The sequence below is a fragment of the Corapipo altera genome, unplaced genomic scaffold (genome assembly GCF_003945725.1).
Source record: "Corapipo altera isolate COAL_440 unplaced genomic scaffold, ASM394572v1 104b, whole genome shotgun sequence".
Taxonomy (NCBI): Eukaryota; Metazoa; Chordata; class Aves; order Passeriformes; family Pipridae; genus Corapipo; species Corapipo altera.
The window spans coordinates 232,913-249,934 of NW_020885023.1; the positions used below are offsets into that span (position 1 = coordinate 232,913).

The window sequence follows — 17,022 nt, forward strand, 5'->3', positions numbered from 1 at the left end:
CCCCCCCGCTGTCCCCCGCGGTTCCCCCCCCGGCCCGGGCCGCCGCGATGGATTTCTCGCGGTTCCTGTCGGACGAGTTCGAGGTGAAGGGCTGGGTGAACGCGGCGTTCCGCGCCGTGCAGCAGGAGGCCCCGGGCAAGGTGGACGCCCACGCCGCCACCCTGGTGATGAAGCTGCAGCTCTTCATCCAGGAGGTGAACAACGCCGTGGAAGGTGCGGGGGCTGGGCTGAGGGGCTTTGCTTGGCGTGGGGATGTGTCGGGCCGAGTCCTGTGCGGGTTTTGCGGCCCCGCTTCACCCCAGCTCGTGTGCTCCTGAGATCTGTGTCCCGGCACCTGGATCCTCCTGAGGTGCACAGGAGCTGATGACAGGGAGACCCGTGCGGGCCACACGAGGGCATGTTGGCGATCCAGGCCTGGCCTTGGCAGAGACAGAGGGATCCTTACACCGATCTGGGGCCCCGTGATTATCCACCAGCACATCTGTGCTGAGCTCTGACAAACAGCAGCCCCTGCCAGGGCTGGGTTAAATGGGATAATAGGGAAAGTTTCTTCCTCATGAGGTTTGTCCAGCCCTGGCACAGGCTGTGAGGGCAATTGTGGAGTCACCATCCCTGGAGGGATTTAAAAGCCTCCTGTAGGTTGGTACCTGGGGACATGGGTTAGTGGTGGCCTTGGCAGTGCTGGGGGAACAGCACTGAACTGTTGGGAACAGTTGGACTCTGGTCTCAGAGGGCTTTGTGATTCCATGATAAAGTACCTATTAAAACTTTAAAGAAACAGCTGAAGTTTTGTTGTTTGCTGTTTTGCTGTGTTGTGTTGTTTTTTTTCAAGTACTGAAGATTAAATAAAATTATTGAAAGACTCCCCCATTCCTCCAAGGGCTCTCAGCACTCCTCACTGACTCCTCAGTGTTTCTGCAGAAACAAGCCATCAGGCTCTCCAGAACATGCCCAGAGTCCTCCGGGAGTTGGAAGTCTTGAAACAGGAGGCAACATTTCTGAAGGAGCAGATGATCCTTGTTAAAGAAGATATAAAGAAGTTTGAAGAAGACACAGCTCAGTCGATGCAGGTCAGTTCTTATAGGTTAGATATTAGAAAAAGGTTCTTCCTCCAGAGGGTGGTCAGGCACTGAACAGGCTCCCCAGGGCAGTGGTCACAGCACCAAGGCTGACAGAGTTCAAAAAACATTTGGATGATCCTCTCAGGCACATGGGGTGACTCTTGGGGATGGTCCTGTGCAGGGCTAAGGGTTGGACTCGATGGTCCTTGTGGGTCCCTTCCAACATGGCATATTCTGTGATTCTGTGATACTTAGTGTTTATCTGCAGCTTGTGAAATTTAAAATTTGTGGAAAGGTGAATGTGACCCAGACCTGTGCAATCTGCATGTCCTGAGGAACAGCTGCTCAAGTGTCAGTTCAGAGCTGCTGGTACCTGGCTGGGGACGCTGCTTTCTGCCTGGGGTACAGAACATTTTCAGGCAAAGTGGATACTAAAAGTACAAGACCAGAATTCAAACTAACCTAAACTAACCTTTTGTTGTTTGACTTTGAAAGTTGGTTTTACATCTCTTGCATCTCAAGTTCTTTCTGTCCATTCCTTCCTCTTCATAATCTTTTCATACCATTTTTTCTTTAAGTCCAAGACAAAAATAACTCTGCTGAAATAAGTATCCATGGCAGTCACCTCTTTTTTCAGCGGGCAACATAGTGTTGTTTTTTCTTCAGGTCTTGGTAGAGATTGACCAAGTGAAGTCTAGAATGCAGTTGGCTGCCGAGTCACTTCAGGAAGCAGACAAATGGAGCACGTTAAGTGCAGACATTGAAGAGACTCTTAAAACACAGGTAAATACTGAATTATTCTGTTTGGTCTTTGTGCCTTCAGCTTTCCAGTGAACTGCGTTTAAAAGTAGGCTTTTGAAGTGACTCTCAAACATGTTGCTGTTTGAAATGTCGTTATGAAACTGGTGCTGATGCTGTCTGAGGTCACCCTTGGTAACAGGCTGCCTTTGCTGCTGGCAGGATGTGTCCCTGATTTCGGCCAAGCTGACGAGCATGCAGAGCAGCCTGGCCATGCTGGTGGACACGCCGGATTACTCCGAGAAGTGTGTGCACCTGGAGGCACTGAAGAACCGCCTGGAGGCCATGGCCAGCCCTCAGATTGTTGCAGCTTTCAACTCCCAGTCTGTAGGTCAGTAACACTTGGTGTCATTTACTATCAACATAGAATTTATTGTCTGTAAGGCGCTGTTTGGGTGGGGAGTTGGTGTCCTGAAGGCTCCTGGTGCGGAGTCACGAGCTTTCCTGGTGGAGCAGATGCCCTGGAATGTTTTGTGCTCTACAGCTGCCTGAGATGGAGGTGCTGAGGTAGGGCTGCCCTGCAGTTGTAGTTTAGTTATATCAAGGATGCTCTCCAGGTAGGAAGTACTTCTCAGGTAAGCAGAAGGCCCCCTCTTCAAAGCCTGGTTTTGTGTTACCATGGTGCTGCTGGGCATTTCTGTTACAGCTGGGGGATGTAATCAGGAAGGAAATTTGTTTGGAAACGTTCTGACTCCTTGCTGCCTCATAAAAGTGGCTTTATAAACTCTGCTTAGAAAACTAGTCTTTTTGGACTGTTCTTTATGCTCTTCCTTCCCTCTGCTCCTGTCAGCACTTCTGAAAAGTACTTTTTCTGGTTGTTGACTCTCAGCTGTGTGCACCTCGAGGTCCCAGGGGGATCTGGGGCTGTGGGGTACAAACCAGACTATTTAGGAACCTGTGTTTCCAAGCTCTGTGCAGGAGCTCACTGTGCCATGGGTCAGTCTAAGGCACAGGGGTCAGTTTGAAGACAGGTGAAAGCAAACCTGAGGCCTTTGTCAGGAATGCTCCAGGTTTGTAAGTAGTGCCTTGTTTCTGGAAAACAACGTTTTCCTTCTAGGAAATGCTCTGTCTTTATCTGACTTTAATACCAGGTACATGTGCTGGTTAAGAAGTTAATTTTAAGAAGTTAAATTAATTCCTCTTGTCTGCTGCCTGTTCTTGATTGAGGGTGGGCTTTAGGCAGTTTCTCTCCTGTTTGAGAAGATAAGCAAACAAGAGGTAAAATGTATCTTTCCGTGTAGGTCTTCGTGCATGCTCCCTTAGGAGAAGAATTCTTGCTCAGACTGATATCTCTCCCTCAGCTTTGAGGCTGATCCTGACTGCCTGTTGTTTTCTTTGGTTTAGATCAGGCAAAAACATTTGTTAAAGTTTTCACGGAAATCGATCGGATGCCGCAGCTTCTGGCTTACTATTATAAATGTCACAAGGTAAGTGTTTTGGTAATATTTTAACATTCTAGGAATAAAAATTGCAATGCTTGCTGGGCTTTGACTGCAGAGGGAGCTGCTGCCCCACGGATCTCACCTTTGCTGTGGCAGGGAGGTGGCACCTCTTCCTTTTCTAGTTTCCTTCTCTTGCCGGCTCTGAACAGCTTTAGTTACTCCCCGTGTTTCAGGAGTAATTCTCTGTTCATGTCCTTGTGTCTCTTTCTGCAGCAGACACAGGATATGTGTGTTCTGCTTGATTTCTCTGTGCCACATGGTTTTGCTTTGCTTTCTGTGCATGTGGCTATGTCAGCAGTAACTTCATTACTGCAACTTGCCATCTGCTGACTTCTGTAAACTCTTTTCAGGTAAGATTAAAAGTTGGAATTCCAGACAGTTCTGTAGCCATAACATGAGCCTCAAATTTCTCACATGACTGTGACTTTTGAGGATTAAGTTCAAGGCTGGGGCTTGCCAAGTATTTCAACTATTATGTGGGGGTATCAGTTACGATCTCATTTTATGAGTAAAATACCAATGTTAATTAAATCTTTGAATCACTAAGAAGCCTCAAGCTTCATGCTGGAAGTCTTTTCCTTCTGTGGTGCTGAATTATATGTTAACTGAAATCTGGAGAGAGGAGCCAGGGTGGGCCTCACGTTTTGGCAGAAGTGCTGTGCGTGGGGAGTGCTGGATTTGGAATAACAAAAGCAAGACCTGTGGCCTGTCCATTCTCCTCTCAGATGGTTCTTGTTCCCTGGCAGGTGCAGCTGGTGGCCGTGTGGCAGGAGCTTTGCCAGAGTGACCTAAGCTTGAATCGGCAGCTGACTGAGCTGTACGACACCCTGCTGGGGACCTGGCACTGCCAGCTCCAGTGGGCAGCACAGGTGCAGTGACAGGTTCACGGTGGGCAGGGATGGGAGAGCGCAGGGCTGAGCACACTCTGAATTCTCACAGAGCTCCAAATAGCTGATGGCTGCTCCCTCTGAGTGACACTCTGTGCCTCATCAGTGCACAGGGGAACAACCCACGTTCTGTTCCTCGTGCAGCCCTTGCAGACAGGGTTTGAGTTCTGGTGTCCACCAGCAGCAAGGTTGCTGTGTTATTGACATTAAAGCTGCTCTATCGCTTTCATCTGTATCTTAAGTTAAACCTAATTTGTTGGTGTTGCAAATGTGTTCTGTTGCAAGACATTTGAAATGCCTGAGTTGCTTTATCACTTGGCCTGGGGGAAGCCCTTAAGGTTGTGTTGGACTGATACATGTCACTCTCTGTAAGATATCTGATGGCTTCTGCTGTCACTGCTTGGAGTCTCTGTTCTTGTTTTTCCTGACAATAGTGTAGGATCAAAAAAAAGTTACTGTCCTACAGTGAAATGAAGAAATAAGTTCATATTGCTGAGCCTGTGAGTTTTTCATCCATGAAGGGTAAGAGATTCTTATCTTGGTGTCACGAAGCCGGTGTCAGTGCGAGGCCTGTGCTGCAGAGGAGCTCAGTGTTTCCTTGAAGTGTATTTTTTCTGCTTAATGATTCGATGTGACTTACAGGTCAGATGTCAGGTTACATTTTAGCAGATACTTTTTGAACTGGGGATTGTGAGAAATGGCATGTGGGGGCAGAGTTTGTGTCACTCAGTCTCCTGTTTTGCTTCTGCTTTCTGAAAACTCTTGGTGATCCCAGCTTGCAAAGCAAATGAGCAGAACAGCTGATGAAAAACTCATAATAAAAGGCTGTAACACATTTTATGCCAGTGAAGTGGCTGATTCTCAGCTGATTACAGGCTATCTAACCTTTCCAATACTGACTTCTGCCCCTTTGACCAGTAATTTGGCTCATGATACAGTACTATTTCTTCATATATTACTGATACATGTTTGTTCCCAACACACCTGTGTAAACTGAGTGCTCTGTTTCAAATACCTTTCTCTGCCAGGTGGTTTTTGAATCACTGTAGTGCCTGTGTTCTGCTGAATTCAGTTTTTGACCTGTGCCTGTTTTCTAGTTTCTTGGTGGCTGTACTCAAAGCACAATGGCACACAGGTATTGTCCTAGTCTTTTGTCATCTGTCTGTCCTGTGTGCTATGTCAGTGGGACTCTTGTAGCCTTAGCAGGCCTCTTTTGGGTTTTTTACCCCCTGGGAGGTTTCTCAGGTTGGGAAGCTGTCTGCTGTTCCCTCTGCTGTGTGTTCCTCTCGGGTAATGTGCTTTTACCAGTAGCTTTACTGCTGCCACAGGTTTTCAAGAATCCCCATGAAATTGTGACTGTGCTGTTGATCCAAACTCTGGGAGCACTGGTGCCTTCCATCCCTGTGTGCCTCAGCACTGCCATGGAGAGGACAGGCCAGGACACCAAGCTGAGCCAGCTGCTGGAGCTGCACGAGGCCACTGTCCACTTCGCCAAGGGGCTGGAGGTAGCGATGCTGCCAAACCTGAGTAAGGCTCTGGCACTGAATTCTGTCATTCTATTCTGTCAACCCCTTTGTAAAGTCCCATTGTGGGATTTTGTTTAGTTTTAGGTGGAGGGAGGGATTATCTCTTCTACAGCACTGCCCAGTTGGGCAGCAGTTCCACCTTTGTGTGTGTGTGTCTGAAGCTGTTGACACAACAGTGAGTTTCCTGAAGCAGCCCTGTCCTGGCTGGCTCTGCAGGGTAAATAGTATTTAGCACTTATCCTTTTATGAGCTTTAGTGTTTCTTATGTCTCACAGATGAGGAAATGTCTGCAGGGAGGCAGTGAGACCCATTGTGAGAGATCACAAAGCAGAAAAGTCAAGGAGTCTCCTGGAATTGTCACACCTCACTAAACAAGAGAAAACTTGCTTGAAGGCTGCATCCATTGGATGCTTGTATTTGATTTTGTAGGCTTTTTGTTGGTGGTTTATTCCCATCCTCTGTGTTTGATTCCAAATCTGCCCTGGGTTCTCCTCTCCCTGGGATGTTTGTCATCTCATTTTGGTCCTGACTTGCTGAGTAATTTCCACAAACCACACAGCAGTGAGGTGCTGTGTTTGCACAGGTTTATGCCTGACTTGACCTGTTGGATATTTATAGTCCTTTATGAATCTGGTGGGGCATCTTCAAAGGCTGGCTATGGGAAAATCCAAAATTAAAGCTAATGGAGCATTCCTAATGCTGTACTTCCTGTGTTTGGTTCCTCATAACATTGTCTTGAGCTGTTTAAACCCAGATTCTTACTAGATCCTGTAAATTATGATTGCTGGGCAATGTCAGGGAGTGTAACTGGTGCTGTGTTTGTTGTCTGTGTGGTTGTGTACTCATCAGCCATTTTCTAGCTCAGTTTGTGGGTCAGTATAGAAATTATTAAAAAGGGCCTGGAAAAATGATGCCAGATTCTATAAGATGGTAGAATAGGAAGACAGTTGCTGAACTGCTATCTGACTGTGTTTAAAAAATAAAACCCTAAAGCCTTTGTTTCCATCTCTTTCACTCTGGGGTAAGATGTTTGGGAAGAGAAATATCTCAAGAATGGATAGGCCAGGTGACTCAGCTGAGCAGAGTCAAACCAGTTCCTGTGTGTGTATGTGAGGGGAGTTCAGCTATGATTCACAGGCTAATTCAGGTTGGAAGGGAACCTGGGAGATGATCTTGCCCAATTCCCTGCTCCAAGCAGGATCTGCTGTGAAGTCAGACCATGGGATATTGTCAGTCTGGTCTCAAAAATATCCAAACATGGAGACAGCACTGGCTTTGGACAGCCTACTCCATTGCTTTCCTGTCCTTAGGGTATAAAAGTCTTCTCTGATAGCCAGGATTCAAAGTAATTGTGATTTACTGCTGGTTTGAATTCAGCAAAGCTTCATGAGAACAGCTGGTGTCCAGTTCTGATGTAGAAATAATCATTGAGCCCTGCTTTGTGTTTGAGTTTGCAGCACCCTGCTCAAGCATGGTACTGAGATGCTGAGTTTGTGGTTGCTGAACACTGTAGCAATAGTACTGAGTGAGCTGGATTAGTGTCAGTTATTTAAGTGTGAATCAGGCTTTCTGTTAAATGAGGATTACCCTGTTGGATGCTGTGAGAATAGTGTGTCTCACTTCTCCAATGGTTTCAATTCTTCTGCTGTAGGTTGGAATGTCTGATGGATTTTTGTCACCCAGACTGTTTTAGAGCAGTGAGTGATGATTTTCTTGAGGCACTTGTTGAGGTAGAACACTTGTTGAGGTAGAACATCTTGGTTTTAGGAAGCAGGTAGAGGCAATAACCTTGTTTTTTAAAAAATAAAAAAGCAATCTGTGTAGTTGAGATTGAAGCTGTTGGGCAGCATTCCAAGCCTGTGCAGGCAGCATGCTCTGATGGAAGAACTGCTGCAGGTAGCTTGAAACAAGTTTTTTAGTGGCACATTCATCTCTTTGTAGACTAAACCTTGTCTGGTTCTTTGTAGAGGAGCAGAACCTGGTGAAAGTGATGGAGCTGGTGGAAGCAGTGTATGGTCCATACAAGCCCTACCAACTTGAGTATGGAGACTTGGAAGAAGAGAATCTCCTCATCCAGATCAGTGCAGTGCCCTTGGTAATGTACCAGCCTTTGCTCAGCTGCAGAGGGAGAGGCTAAAGCTTCCAGTAAATACAGGGGTCTCTGTCGTGGTTACTGCTCTCTTTCCTCCTCTCGTTTTTGGTAATATTTCCTCTTTGCAGTGTATTTTTTACTGCTAAGTAGATTTGTTTAAGAAATAAAGCACTATCAGGTCAGCTCCTTTCCTCTCCTGCAGCAGTTACAGGCCCTGTGTGGATCTGCTGGGGAAAGCCTTTACCAGAATAACACTCAACCAAAGGCCCACTTCGGGTTTGGCTGAATTTATTAAGAACAGGGCCTGGAGAAGGGAAGTCCTTTTTGTAGAAGATGCCGTTGTTGGCAGAACTGTTTTCTCTTGAAGGCCTGGTTTGGCAGCCCAACTGTTGTGACAGTCCATGTGCAGGAGGGTGGAAGCACCAGCAGGGTTCTGCTTTAGGAGTATCTGGAGGATACCAGAGAATGCTGTGTTACACAAGGTGTCTTCTCTAATGCCTGCAAGAAGGGTCAGGCTCAGCTTTGTTGTTGTTGTTGTTGTTGTTGTTTAGGAGCATTGGGAAGTGATTGACTGTGTCCAGGAGCTGAACCACTCAGTCAACAAACTCTTCATTCTGGCCTCTGGAGCCATCGACAACTGCATCAAGCTCACGGATGGCCTGGGAGTGTGTGGGCTCCTGAAGGCCCTCAAGGCCCTGTTTGCAAAGTAAGGTGCTTTTTGGTACTGCCGCATTTATCCTGAGGGAGTAGTGAGTGTGCAGTTTGTGGCCAAGGACTTTGTAGTTTATGGAAAATGGCTGAGAGCAGAAGGTGTCTCTCACTGTACTGTGAATCATCGATATCCTTCTTGCTCCATTCGGGCAGGGGCTGTTTCTTAGGGGAAAATGGAAGCTTTTTATGGCTAAATTAAAGACTTCTCAGCTGTCTTCTATTCTGGTTGGGCTGAGTTTTCATTTTTAATAAATACTTCTGGAGGGGAAAATGTTTCCCAAAACAGAATAAGATGAAGACAAAATAGGGTGATGAAAGTAGATCTCAGTAGATTTCTCTGGGGAAATAGGTCCAGAGGTTGGACTCAATGATCTTGGAGGTCATTTCCAACCTTAATGAATCTGTGGTTCTCTGAATACACACTCAGTGGGCCAAGTGACCTCACATTCAGGATCTGCCTGTGAGATATCCCAGGGAGGTTCACTGTAAATTCTTGTCCTTAAGTATCACTTTCATATTCCCATACTGATTAACTCCTTATTTCTTCAGAATGCTGAAAGGGTTGCTCACAAGGTATGAGTCGGGTATTACTACCCTGTGGGAAGGGGGAAGAGGAAAGCACAAGTCTCTGATCTCACCTTCTTTATAGGCAATTACAGAGCAATGTGCATGCCTCCAGCTCGTGGGCACTATTAAAAAAGAAAATGGGGGTGTGTGGAAAACAAAATGTTCTCCTTTTTATCCATGTTCTCATCTGGGAAGTAGCTGAGAAAACAAATTCATGAGATTGTTGTCACCATGTTCCTGGAGTAAGGGCCAAGTGATGTTGGAGTAGCAAGAACCTCATAAACTTTTCCTGGTCTTTCCTAGGAGATATGGTCAGTGTAATGGTAACAAAAATATCTTACTCTCTTCTCACAGGAGAGGAGAGCTGGTAATCCACACGTAGCAAATTGAGGCAGCCTCTCAGTATCTGTAGCTCCTATTGTCTTTTGGTGTAGGCTCAGGTGGGCTGTGGCTGATCAGTTCTTCACATCCACCTGTTTGGACTGGAACCACGGTGTCCCTTTTTACTCCTTTTAATATTTCTGTTCTTACATAGCCCTTGTAGAGGACTGACTGAGCAAATCACAGAACATGCCATTGTGCTGCTCTCCAACTAGTTCTATTATGCTGGTGCTTCTCTCTGCTCCATTTCTCACCACAGATATACGTCTGACTTCACAAACACACTGCAGTCTATACGAAAGAAATGTAAACTGGATGATGTCCTATCAGATTCCCTGTTCCAGGAGGACTGGACTGCATTCCAAAACTCTGTCCGGTAAAGGGGATTTTATTTTTGCCTGGCTCAGAGCTGATTTTTGTACCAAAGCTGAAAGGGAATTACTTGGGGTCAGTTTACACATGAGTTCTCAGTGCAGACACAGGGCTGAGCTCACTGTGCTGCAGTGCTGCTGGGAGCACCAGTGTCAGTGATGGGTTTCAGGTTGCTCCTGGCACAGGGAGGGCTGTGGGGCTGCTCGCCCTGCCTGGAGCAAGGCTGCATCTCATATCACTTGTGATATCAACAGTTCTTAGAATTCTTCCCAGTGACACTGAGCTGACCTTTGCCACGATGACAAGAAGTGACACGTGGATGAGGTTATTGAGCAAAAAAATTCAATGTGTTATCAAATGGATGCAGAGTTAATCACCAGATTGACTCTTGGCAGGTGTGTGGGCTGTGGTTTGGTTATTGCATTTCACAATTACTTGACCTCTGTCTGAGATGGGTACTCTGGGGGAGTCTGGAATTATCTGCCTCCAGTCTCATGTCTTTTTGTCTTATTCTTTCCCAGGGTAATTACCACTTGTGGTGAACTCCTTCATCAGTGTGGAGACTTTGAGCAGCAGCTGGCCAACAGGTGAGCACTGCTGACCTTTATTCATGAGCTGTCAACATAGAAAACAAGTTAAAGAAAACAAACCCCAAGGTGCTTTGATTGCGTAGACCATGGAGGGAAAACAGCCCCTGATTCCCCCACTGCCCCTCCCCATCCTTCGTCATGTCAGAGATGGGGCACAAACTGTTCCACTCAGTCGTGTGCCCTGAGACAGTCCCAAAAATCCCTTTCCTTGGATACCTGGCTGGCTACCAAAGGGCCACATTGGGGTCAGGAGGGAATTTTCCAGCAGATCAAATTGGCAAGATTTACACCCTTGTGACACGGGGCATGAATCATGTGCTGAACTGAGTCTAGGTGTGCCTTAACTGATGGATTGGTTCCCTGTAACCTGAGGAGCGTCAGGCACAGGCAGCACGTAGATCTTTTGTTACTGCTTGTTGTGAGCAGTGCTCAGCCTGTTGTGCCTTGAAATGCTCGATGTGACTCGAGTGCCCGTGCTCTGCCCAGCACAACCTGCAGTGTCCAGGGGCTGGGCCTGGGCCCACTGCCCAGCTCTGCTGAGAGCACGAGCCTCTCTCTTCTGTCTCCGTATTTTTGCAGTTTTTGAGCTGCACAGTAGACATGAGGGTTGGCTGTGATTAGTGTCTCCACCAGTGAATACTCTCCCTTGAAGTCACACAAAGGCAGTGCTGGTCCTTGGGCCAGTGTGAGGACTGGAACACTGAGTTCAGAGGATTCTGCTGGTGACTTTGGTGTACTTGTTTTCAGGATTTTATCAACTGCTGGGAAGTATCTCTCGGACTCCTACAGCCCTTGTAGTTTTTCTGGCTTTCAGGACACCAGTTCTGCAGAAAAGAAGAGCTCTGTAAAGAATCCCTGGCAGGAATACAATTATCTCTTGAAGGAGAATCCATCTGAGTATGCCAGTCTTATGGAAACGCTTTACACTCTGAAGGTAGCTCTGGTGCCTCTATCACAGCATGCTCTTGGGCCCACATTTGGTAGATGAGACCTGGATTCCCCCTCCAGCCTAATGACTTTTCATCCTGGACTGCAGCCTTTCCATGGGCTGCATTCCAAGTCTTCCACAGAGACACTGATCCATGGAGAGATGAAGTGTCCAAACCCAGATCAGGCTGTGTTTTGTGAACATGCCCTTATCAGCTCAGGTGACAGAGATTTTATCACAGTGAGCATTGGGAAGGTTGTGTTGGAGCCATCTCAAATTCTGGAGCCCACACACCACCTTCCTGAGGCTTTCTCTGCCACTTACACCCTGCTGCCATGTCCAGTCTGAAACAATTCTGCAGGATCGTTCATGCACGGATCTGTGAACAGGGTAGAATGACTCCAGTTATCTTCTCATGGATCTAAGTTATGTTTACCATCGTTGGTCACGTGAAGTAATGAATTCAAGGTTATGAGTCTTTTATTTCCTATAAATGTTTTGATTTCTTTTGCACTTGATTTACTTGCAACTTCTGCAGTTCTGCCTTCAGTGTTACATTTTGGGTAAACCTTGGCCGAACAGTCCAGTCCCACAGTTCGTGTAGAACTTGCTGGATGCTGATTCTTCATCTTACAGTTCAGGGAACAGTGGCACTTTCTGTCTTGAATAACTACTTGGAATAGGTCATTCCAAGGGAAACAGGCTGTGCCATCTCAGAGGGGAGCTCTGCTGCATTAGCATGGCCTCATAAAACCTCTGTAAGAATGTTAACACAGCTCCTCTGTGGTCACTTTAACGACTTCTGTGTGTAAATGTTCTTGTGTCCCTGTGTGTCAGGAGAAAGGTACCAGTAACCACAACCTGCTGTCATCGTCACGAGCCGCCCTGAGCCGCCTCAACCAGCTGGCACATCACCTGGCCTTCGACTCCGTGTTCCTCCGGATCAAACAGCAGCTGCTGCTGGTGCCCAAGATGGAGGTGAGCAAGGGGGGCCTGAGCAGAGCTGAACAGCAGGATTTACCTGAGGGATCCCTTGGGTCAGTGTTGCTTTCCTTTCTCCTGTTCAGAACAGTTCCCTCTGGTGTCACATTTCTCCCATGAGCTGCAGGCAGTGGAACAGTTTCCCTCCCCTCACCCACAGCCTTTGCAGCCCACAGATGTTTGCAGGCTCTGGTGTTTGTTTGAGGTGTGTGTTTCCCACAGGGAGCTGGATGGGAAGGGTGGGTGTTTTGAGCCTGAGGGACGACACAGGAAACAGTTTTCTCACCACCTGTGTTCTTCTTTCTAGAATTCCTTGGGCAGTCACAGTTCATGTTGCTGGGTGACCCCTTCCTAAAATACTGGCAGGATTCATGCTCCAGGAAATCATTGATTCATCCTTCGTTTTCTGCCTTACAGGGCTGGAGTTCTGGTGGCATTGGTGAGACTCTGACAGAGGACCTGCCAAACTTCAGCCTGACCCCTCTGGAATATATCAGCAATGTAAGAGAACTCAACTGACTTTCTGCTCTAGAAAACAAATTGCCAGGAATGCTCCAGAGAGTAAAGATTTGCTTGGACTTGCAGTTCTCTGTGTAGGTCTTTCTTACCATGAGTGATTCAGTGACTGCTTGTCTGACCTTGTGAAAAACTATTTCTTGTACCAAGTGTAATGATGCGCAGGAGCCAATTTGTAGGTGAGTGAGTGGCTGTCAGGCTCAGCTCTCTGCTTTCAGGTGTGCCTCACTGCAGGTGACTGTTTTTCTCTAGTAAAGGACTTGCCTTACATTTGTTCAATGACTCAGCTCTTGGTGCTTTTATTCTAGATTGGGCAATACATTATGTCTCTTCCTCTGCACCTTGAGCCATTTGTCACTCAAGAGGATTCTGCTTTGGAACTGGCATTACATGCTGGAAAACTGCCGTATCCCCCGGAGCAAGGTAAGGTGATACCAAAGGCTTGGAGTATCTGGGGAAAGCTTTCCCATACTGACATTACACAGGTGTGATGTGTGTTTTGTAAACTGCTCCTGGAAGAGGATCCTGCCAAATGTGCCAGGCAGTGCCCTGATCCCAGCTGATCATCCGCGTGCCCTTTGGAAATGACGTACCTGGAGAGTAATCAAGGGAGGAGAAGTGTTTTGGGTCTCGAGCTCACTGTCAATGCTGTACAGTACAGGGAGGTTACAGAACTGCTTTGATTACTCCAAAATCAGCTGATAAACTCTGAGTACCTCGATGTCCTGTGGAAAGAACAGTTAAGGTGTTACTCACCAGCTGTGATTCCGTTTTGTACGAAGGCAGCGAAGGGGGAGGGTGTGTGCTGGCACTAACAGGAGTTGTCTGTGCAGGAGACGAGCTGCCCGAGCTGGATAACATGGCTGATTACTGGCTGGGCTCCATCGCCAGAGCCACCATGCAGACGTACTGCGAGGTCATCCTGCAGATCCCGCAGCTCACACCACACTCCACCAAGCAGCTGGGCACGGACATCGGTGAGCACGGCCTCGACCCCGCCGGGGCCACACACGGGCTGCTCTGGCACCACGCTGGGCTGGAGGGCACTGCCCCAAGGGTTTCTCCTCTAACCATGAGCACGTTGATCCCCGGCATGGGGAGGGGTCACAGCTTCTCTCTTGCAGTGTTGTTTGTCACATCTCTCTCCAAGGGAAGGGGGGTTTTCTGGTGGGTACTCCTGCTGCTTCCCTGCTTTGTCTGACTGTGGAAGTCCAAGTCCTCGCAGGCCAGCCTTGGCAAGAAAGATCTGTATAGGTTTTTTTGCAGTGTGGCCCTGGTCTTCCCCTTCTCAGAGTACCATGTTCTGCCAGTATGTGCCAGAAGGGGGTACACAGCACGTGCCAAGTCTGTTGAGGGTGCTCAGCTGGATTGCAGAGGAGACAGCTGATTGATTTCTTCCATCCACTTGATAGCTGAAGTAGGGAAGATCAGCTAAAGGCCTTGTAAAAGTAATTGTGGAGCACTTCAGCAGCATCCTTTTTTACAAACCCTATAGGATCAGCTCTCCTGCCATGGCTGGCACTGCCCTGCTGCTCTGAGGGTGCTGCAGGCTAAAGTTACTTTGAACCTTGAGAGGTTTTCAGCAGCAAAATGGGAGAGAGTTGGCACAGGCTCATCTCTGCTGCCTTCTGTGCCACACAGAGTGACTGAGGGAGGGCTGGCAGAGGGTGCTGCGAAGACATTTCTGCAGGATGTGGAGAAGATGGGCTTTTCTTATCCAAAGCTGCTGAAAGGGCCACCAAGGAACCACTACAGCTATTGTAAATGCCAGTTAGTCTTTTCTCGCTGTAAATCATGGGTGCTGACTTCCCCCTGGCCAAGCCCAAAAATGGGGATACAGCCAGTATCTGCTCCTCAGCTCTCCAGAAGGTGTGCTTGGACATCAGTGAACTCAGCCTGAATCTCTTTTTTTTTTTTTTTCTGGCACTGCTTCAAAACAAGCCAGTGGATGAGAGGCTGGCTGCTCAGCATTCTCCCTGCCATCCTCAGTTCCCTAACTACCTGTAAATCAGTGAGCTGGAACTCCCTGCTGCCTCCACAGACACTCACCTCAGCAGAGCTGCCCAGCTTCAGTGCCAGCTCTTTACCTTTGGTAGTGGGACTCTGATCCTCTTCCCATGCCCAGGTGACTGACCACCCCGAGGGTGTTGTGTGCAGGTACTGAAACACAGCAGAACGTGTCTCAGTGCCCTGCACAGAACGGACAGTGTCTGAACTGGTGCACAGACAGCCAGAAACACACCCAGGCAGTGTCCTTAGACTGCAGCCAGTGCTGCTGCTGCCTGCGGGTGTGAGCTCTCGGTGACAGGATTCCCAGTGTCATGGAGAACAAGGATATATTTCATTTCACAGTGTGTGTTACCTGTTAAATACACATTTTTCCTTAACCTTGCAGATTACCTCATAAACGTGATGGATGCCCTGGGGCTGCAGCCCTCGAGGACGCTGCAGCACATCGTGACCCTGCTGAAGGCCAGGCCCGAGGAGTTCCGCCAGGCTGCCAAGAGCCTGCCCCGCCGCCTGGCCAGCACCATTGCTGCCATCAGGGGCCTGGAGGGGTAGCTGTGCCCTCCCTCCTGCCTGCCCCTGCTCGAGGGCTCACCTCTTCAGGTTGGTTTTCATTTCTGAAAGGACAGTGAAAATACCTCTGGAGACCAGAGGAATTTATTTGAGACAACTTTTAATAAATGTCTTTCTCTAGGAAAAGCTTGTTCCATTTTTCCATCTTTAGAAATAAGGAAGGATGTCCTACAGCCAAATTTACCAAAAACTCTCTGGATGACTCTGAGTAGGCTGAGCAGTGCTGGAGGTGTTCTGCCATATGCTGGAGAGTTCATGCTTCGTGGTAGCTTTTTCAGAGAATTTAAGCTATTATATCTGAAACGATGGGGTAGGTGCAGCACAGAGAGGCTGCCTGGGAGCTCCTCTGCCTGCAGGCAATGGCCATTGCTCAGACCTGTTGTTACAAAGCCAAGAAGAGTCTTTTCAGTTGGTAGACGAGGCTTGATCAAACTTGACCCTGAGAATAAAACCAGCTTTGGAGGTTGTTCTTGGTGCAAGAATTCTACTGAAAGGCATGAAGTTTGTAAGGAATTTAAGGAAAGCGGTGCTTTCTTGTAGCATTTATTAACATTTCTTATATAGATGTGTAGAAAACATCTCATCTAGCCTCAGTGTGCTCTCTTAGGAGACAAATGAATACAGAGAGGTCCCAAAATTGGAATGCCTGCACTGTTGCTGCAGCAGGAAACCCCTTTGCTGAGCTGGGCTCAGCTCTGCCGTGGGTCCAACCGGGAGAGCCCGGCTGGGACAGAGCTGGAGCTGAGCACCTGAGCCACTGCCCACTTTTATGAGTTGTCAGACGCCTCCATAAACCAGCAGTGACTGGAACAGTGAGCTGCCCTGTCCTGCAGAGAACATTCTGTTCCATTTACCCTTGATTTGAGGAGGGTGAATCTCTCCCACCCTTCCCCTGCCCCATCAATGCCAGGGAGAGTTTATGGGGCTGTTCCTTGCCTGCTGCTGTTGCCTCTCATGGGGCAGGTGGCCCAGAGCAGGCACCTGGCTGGGGATGAAGGTGTGAGGAGCTGAAGGAGCAGCCTGGGACCTGCTGCCCATCCCAGGATCCTGTTGTCTGTTGGTGAGAATGTGGGAGGAGATGCCCAGGTTCTTGCTCTCAGCATTCTCCATGTTTTAAGCAAAGTGCTCTGTTGAGTTTTTTGGAGGGAGCGCTGGTTTTTGTCAAGGATGACACTGTGTACACTGAGCACTGAATCAGGATCAGGAAGAGGGGTTGTTGGGTCCTTGTTTCCCACTCGACTGTGACATGAGATCTAGTACCATCACGTTACAAGAGCTCTCCTTTGGCAAGGGAGGCTGTGCTGCAGGTCTGTGGTGGACAGGGAAACATCCCTTTAGGGAGACAGAAGGCTGGGTTCCTCTGTCTTTACAAGTGTCCTCACTGCCTCTTGTCTGCCCTGTCAGCACTGGGGTTGGTTTAGGTACTCACTGAGCTCACGCTGTACCTGGCTCAGGTGGTTCATGCAGAGCAGTGTGTCTGGGGGCTGTTGGTCCTTCTCCCTGTAAGTGAGAACCAGCTGAGGAAGAAAGGGCTGGGGCAGTGTTTGGGTGTGTTAGGGAGGTGCTCCCTGAAACTGGATTCAGTGAATT

General features: G+C 48.1%; 1 protein-coding gene across 2 annotated transcripts; it reads left to right on the forward strand.

The window, feature by feature from the left end:
- Nucleotides 1-8: 8 nt before the first annotated feature.
- On the forward strand, nt 9-15,558 carry COG7 (component of oligomeric golgi complex 7). Of its 2 annotated transcripts, XM_027667995.1 has the most exons (17): nt 9-213; nt 922-1,070; nt 1,728-1,844; nt 2,022-2,190; nt 3,204-3,286; nt 4,048-4,170; nt 5,517-5,715; nt 7,682-7,809; nt 8,358-8,512; nt 9,725-9,841; nt 10,359-10,424; nt 11,175-11,361; nt 12,193-12,333; nt 12,754-12,837; nt 13,161-13,275; nt 13,686-13,829; nt 15,248-15,558. In XM_027667995.1, the coding sequence occupies exons 1-17, from the start codon at nt 48-50 to the stop codon at nt 15,412-15,414; spliced, it is 2,310 nt and encodes a 769-aa protein (XP_027523796.1). In that variant the 5' UTR covers nt 9-47; the 3' UTR covers nt 15,415-15,558. The 2 variants fall into 2 exon arrangements, 1 of the variants encoding a protein (XP_027523796.1); XR_003531719.1 differs by lacking the exons at nt 13,686-13,829; nt 15,248-15,558 and adding an exon at nt 12,922-13,031 and having other exon boundaries at nt 13,161-13,274.
- Nucleotides 15,559-17,022: the final 1,464 nt, after the last annotated feature.

Bases quoted from the DNA above. Each gene is read 5' to 3' on its own strand.
- COG7 (XM_027667995.1), top strand. From the start codon at position 48: ATGGATTTCTCGCGGTTCCTGTCGGACGAGTTCGAGGTGAAGGGCTGG. The intron at 5,716-7,681 runs GTAAGGCTCTGG...GGTTCTTTGTAG, and splicing joins AGCGATGCTGCCAAACCTGA to AGGAGCAGAACCTGGTGAAA. The intron at 13,276-13,685 runs GTAAGGTGATAC...TTGTCTGTGCAG, and splicing joins GCCGTATCCCCCGGAGCAAG to GAGACGAGCTGCCCGAGCTG.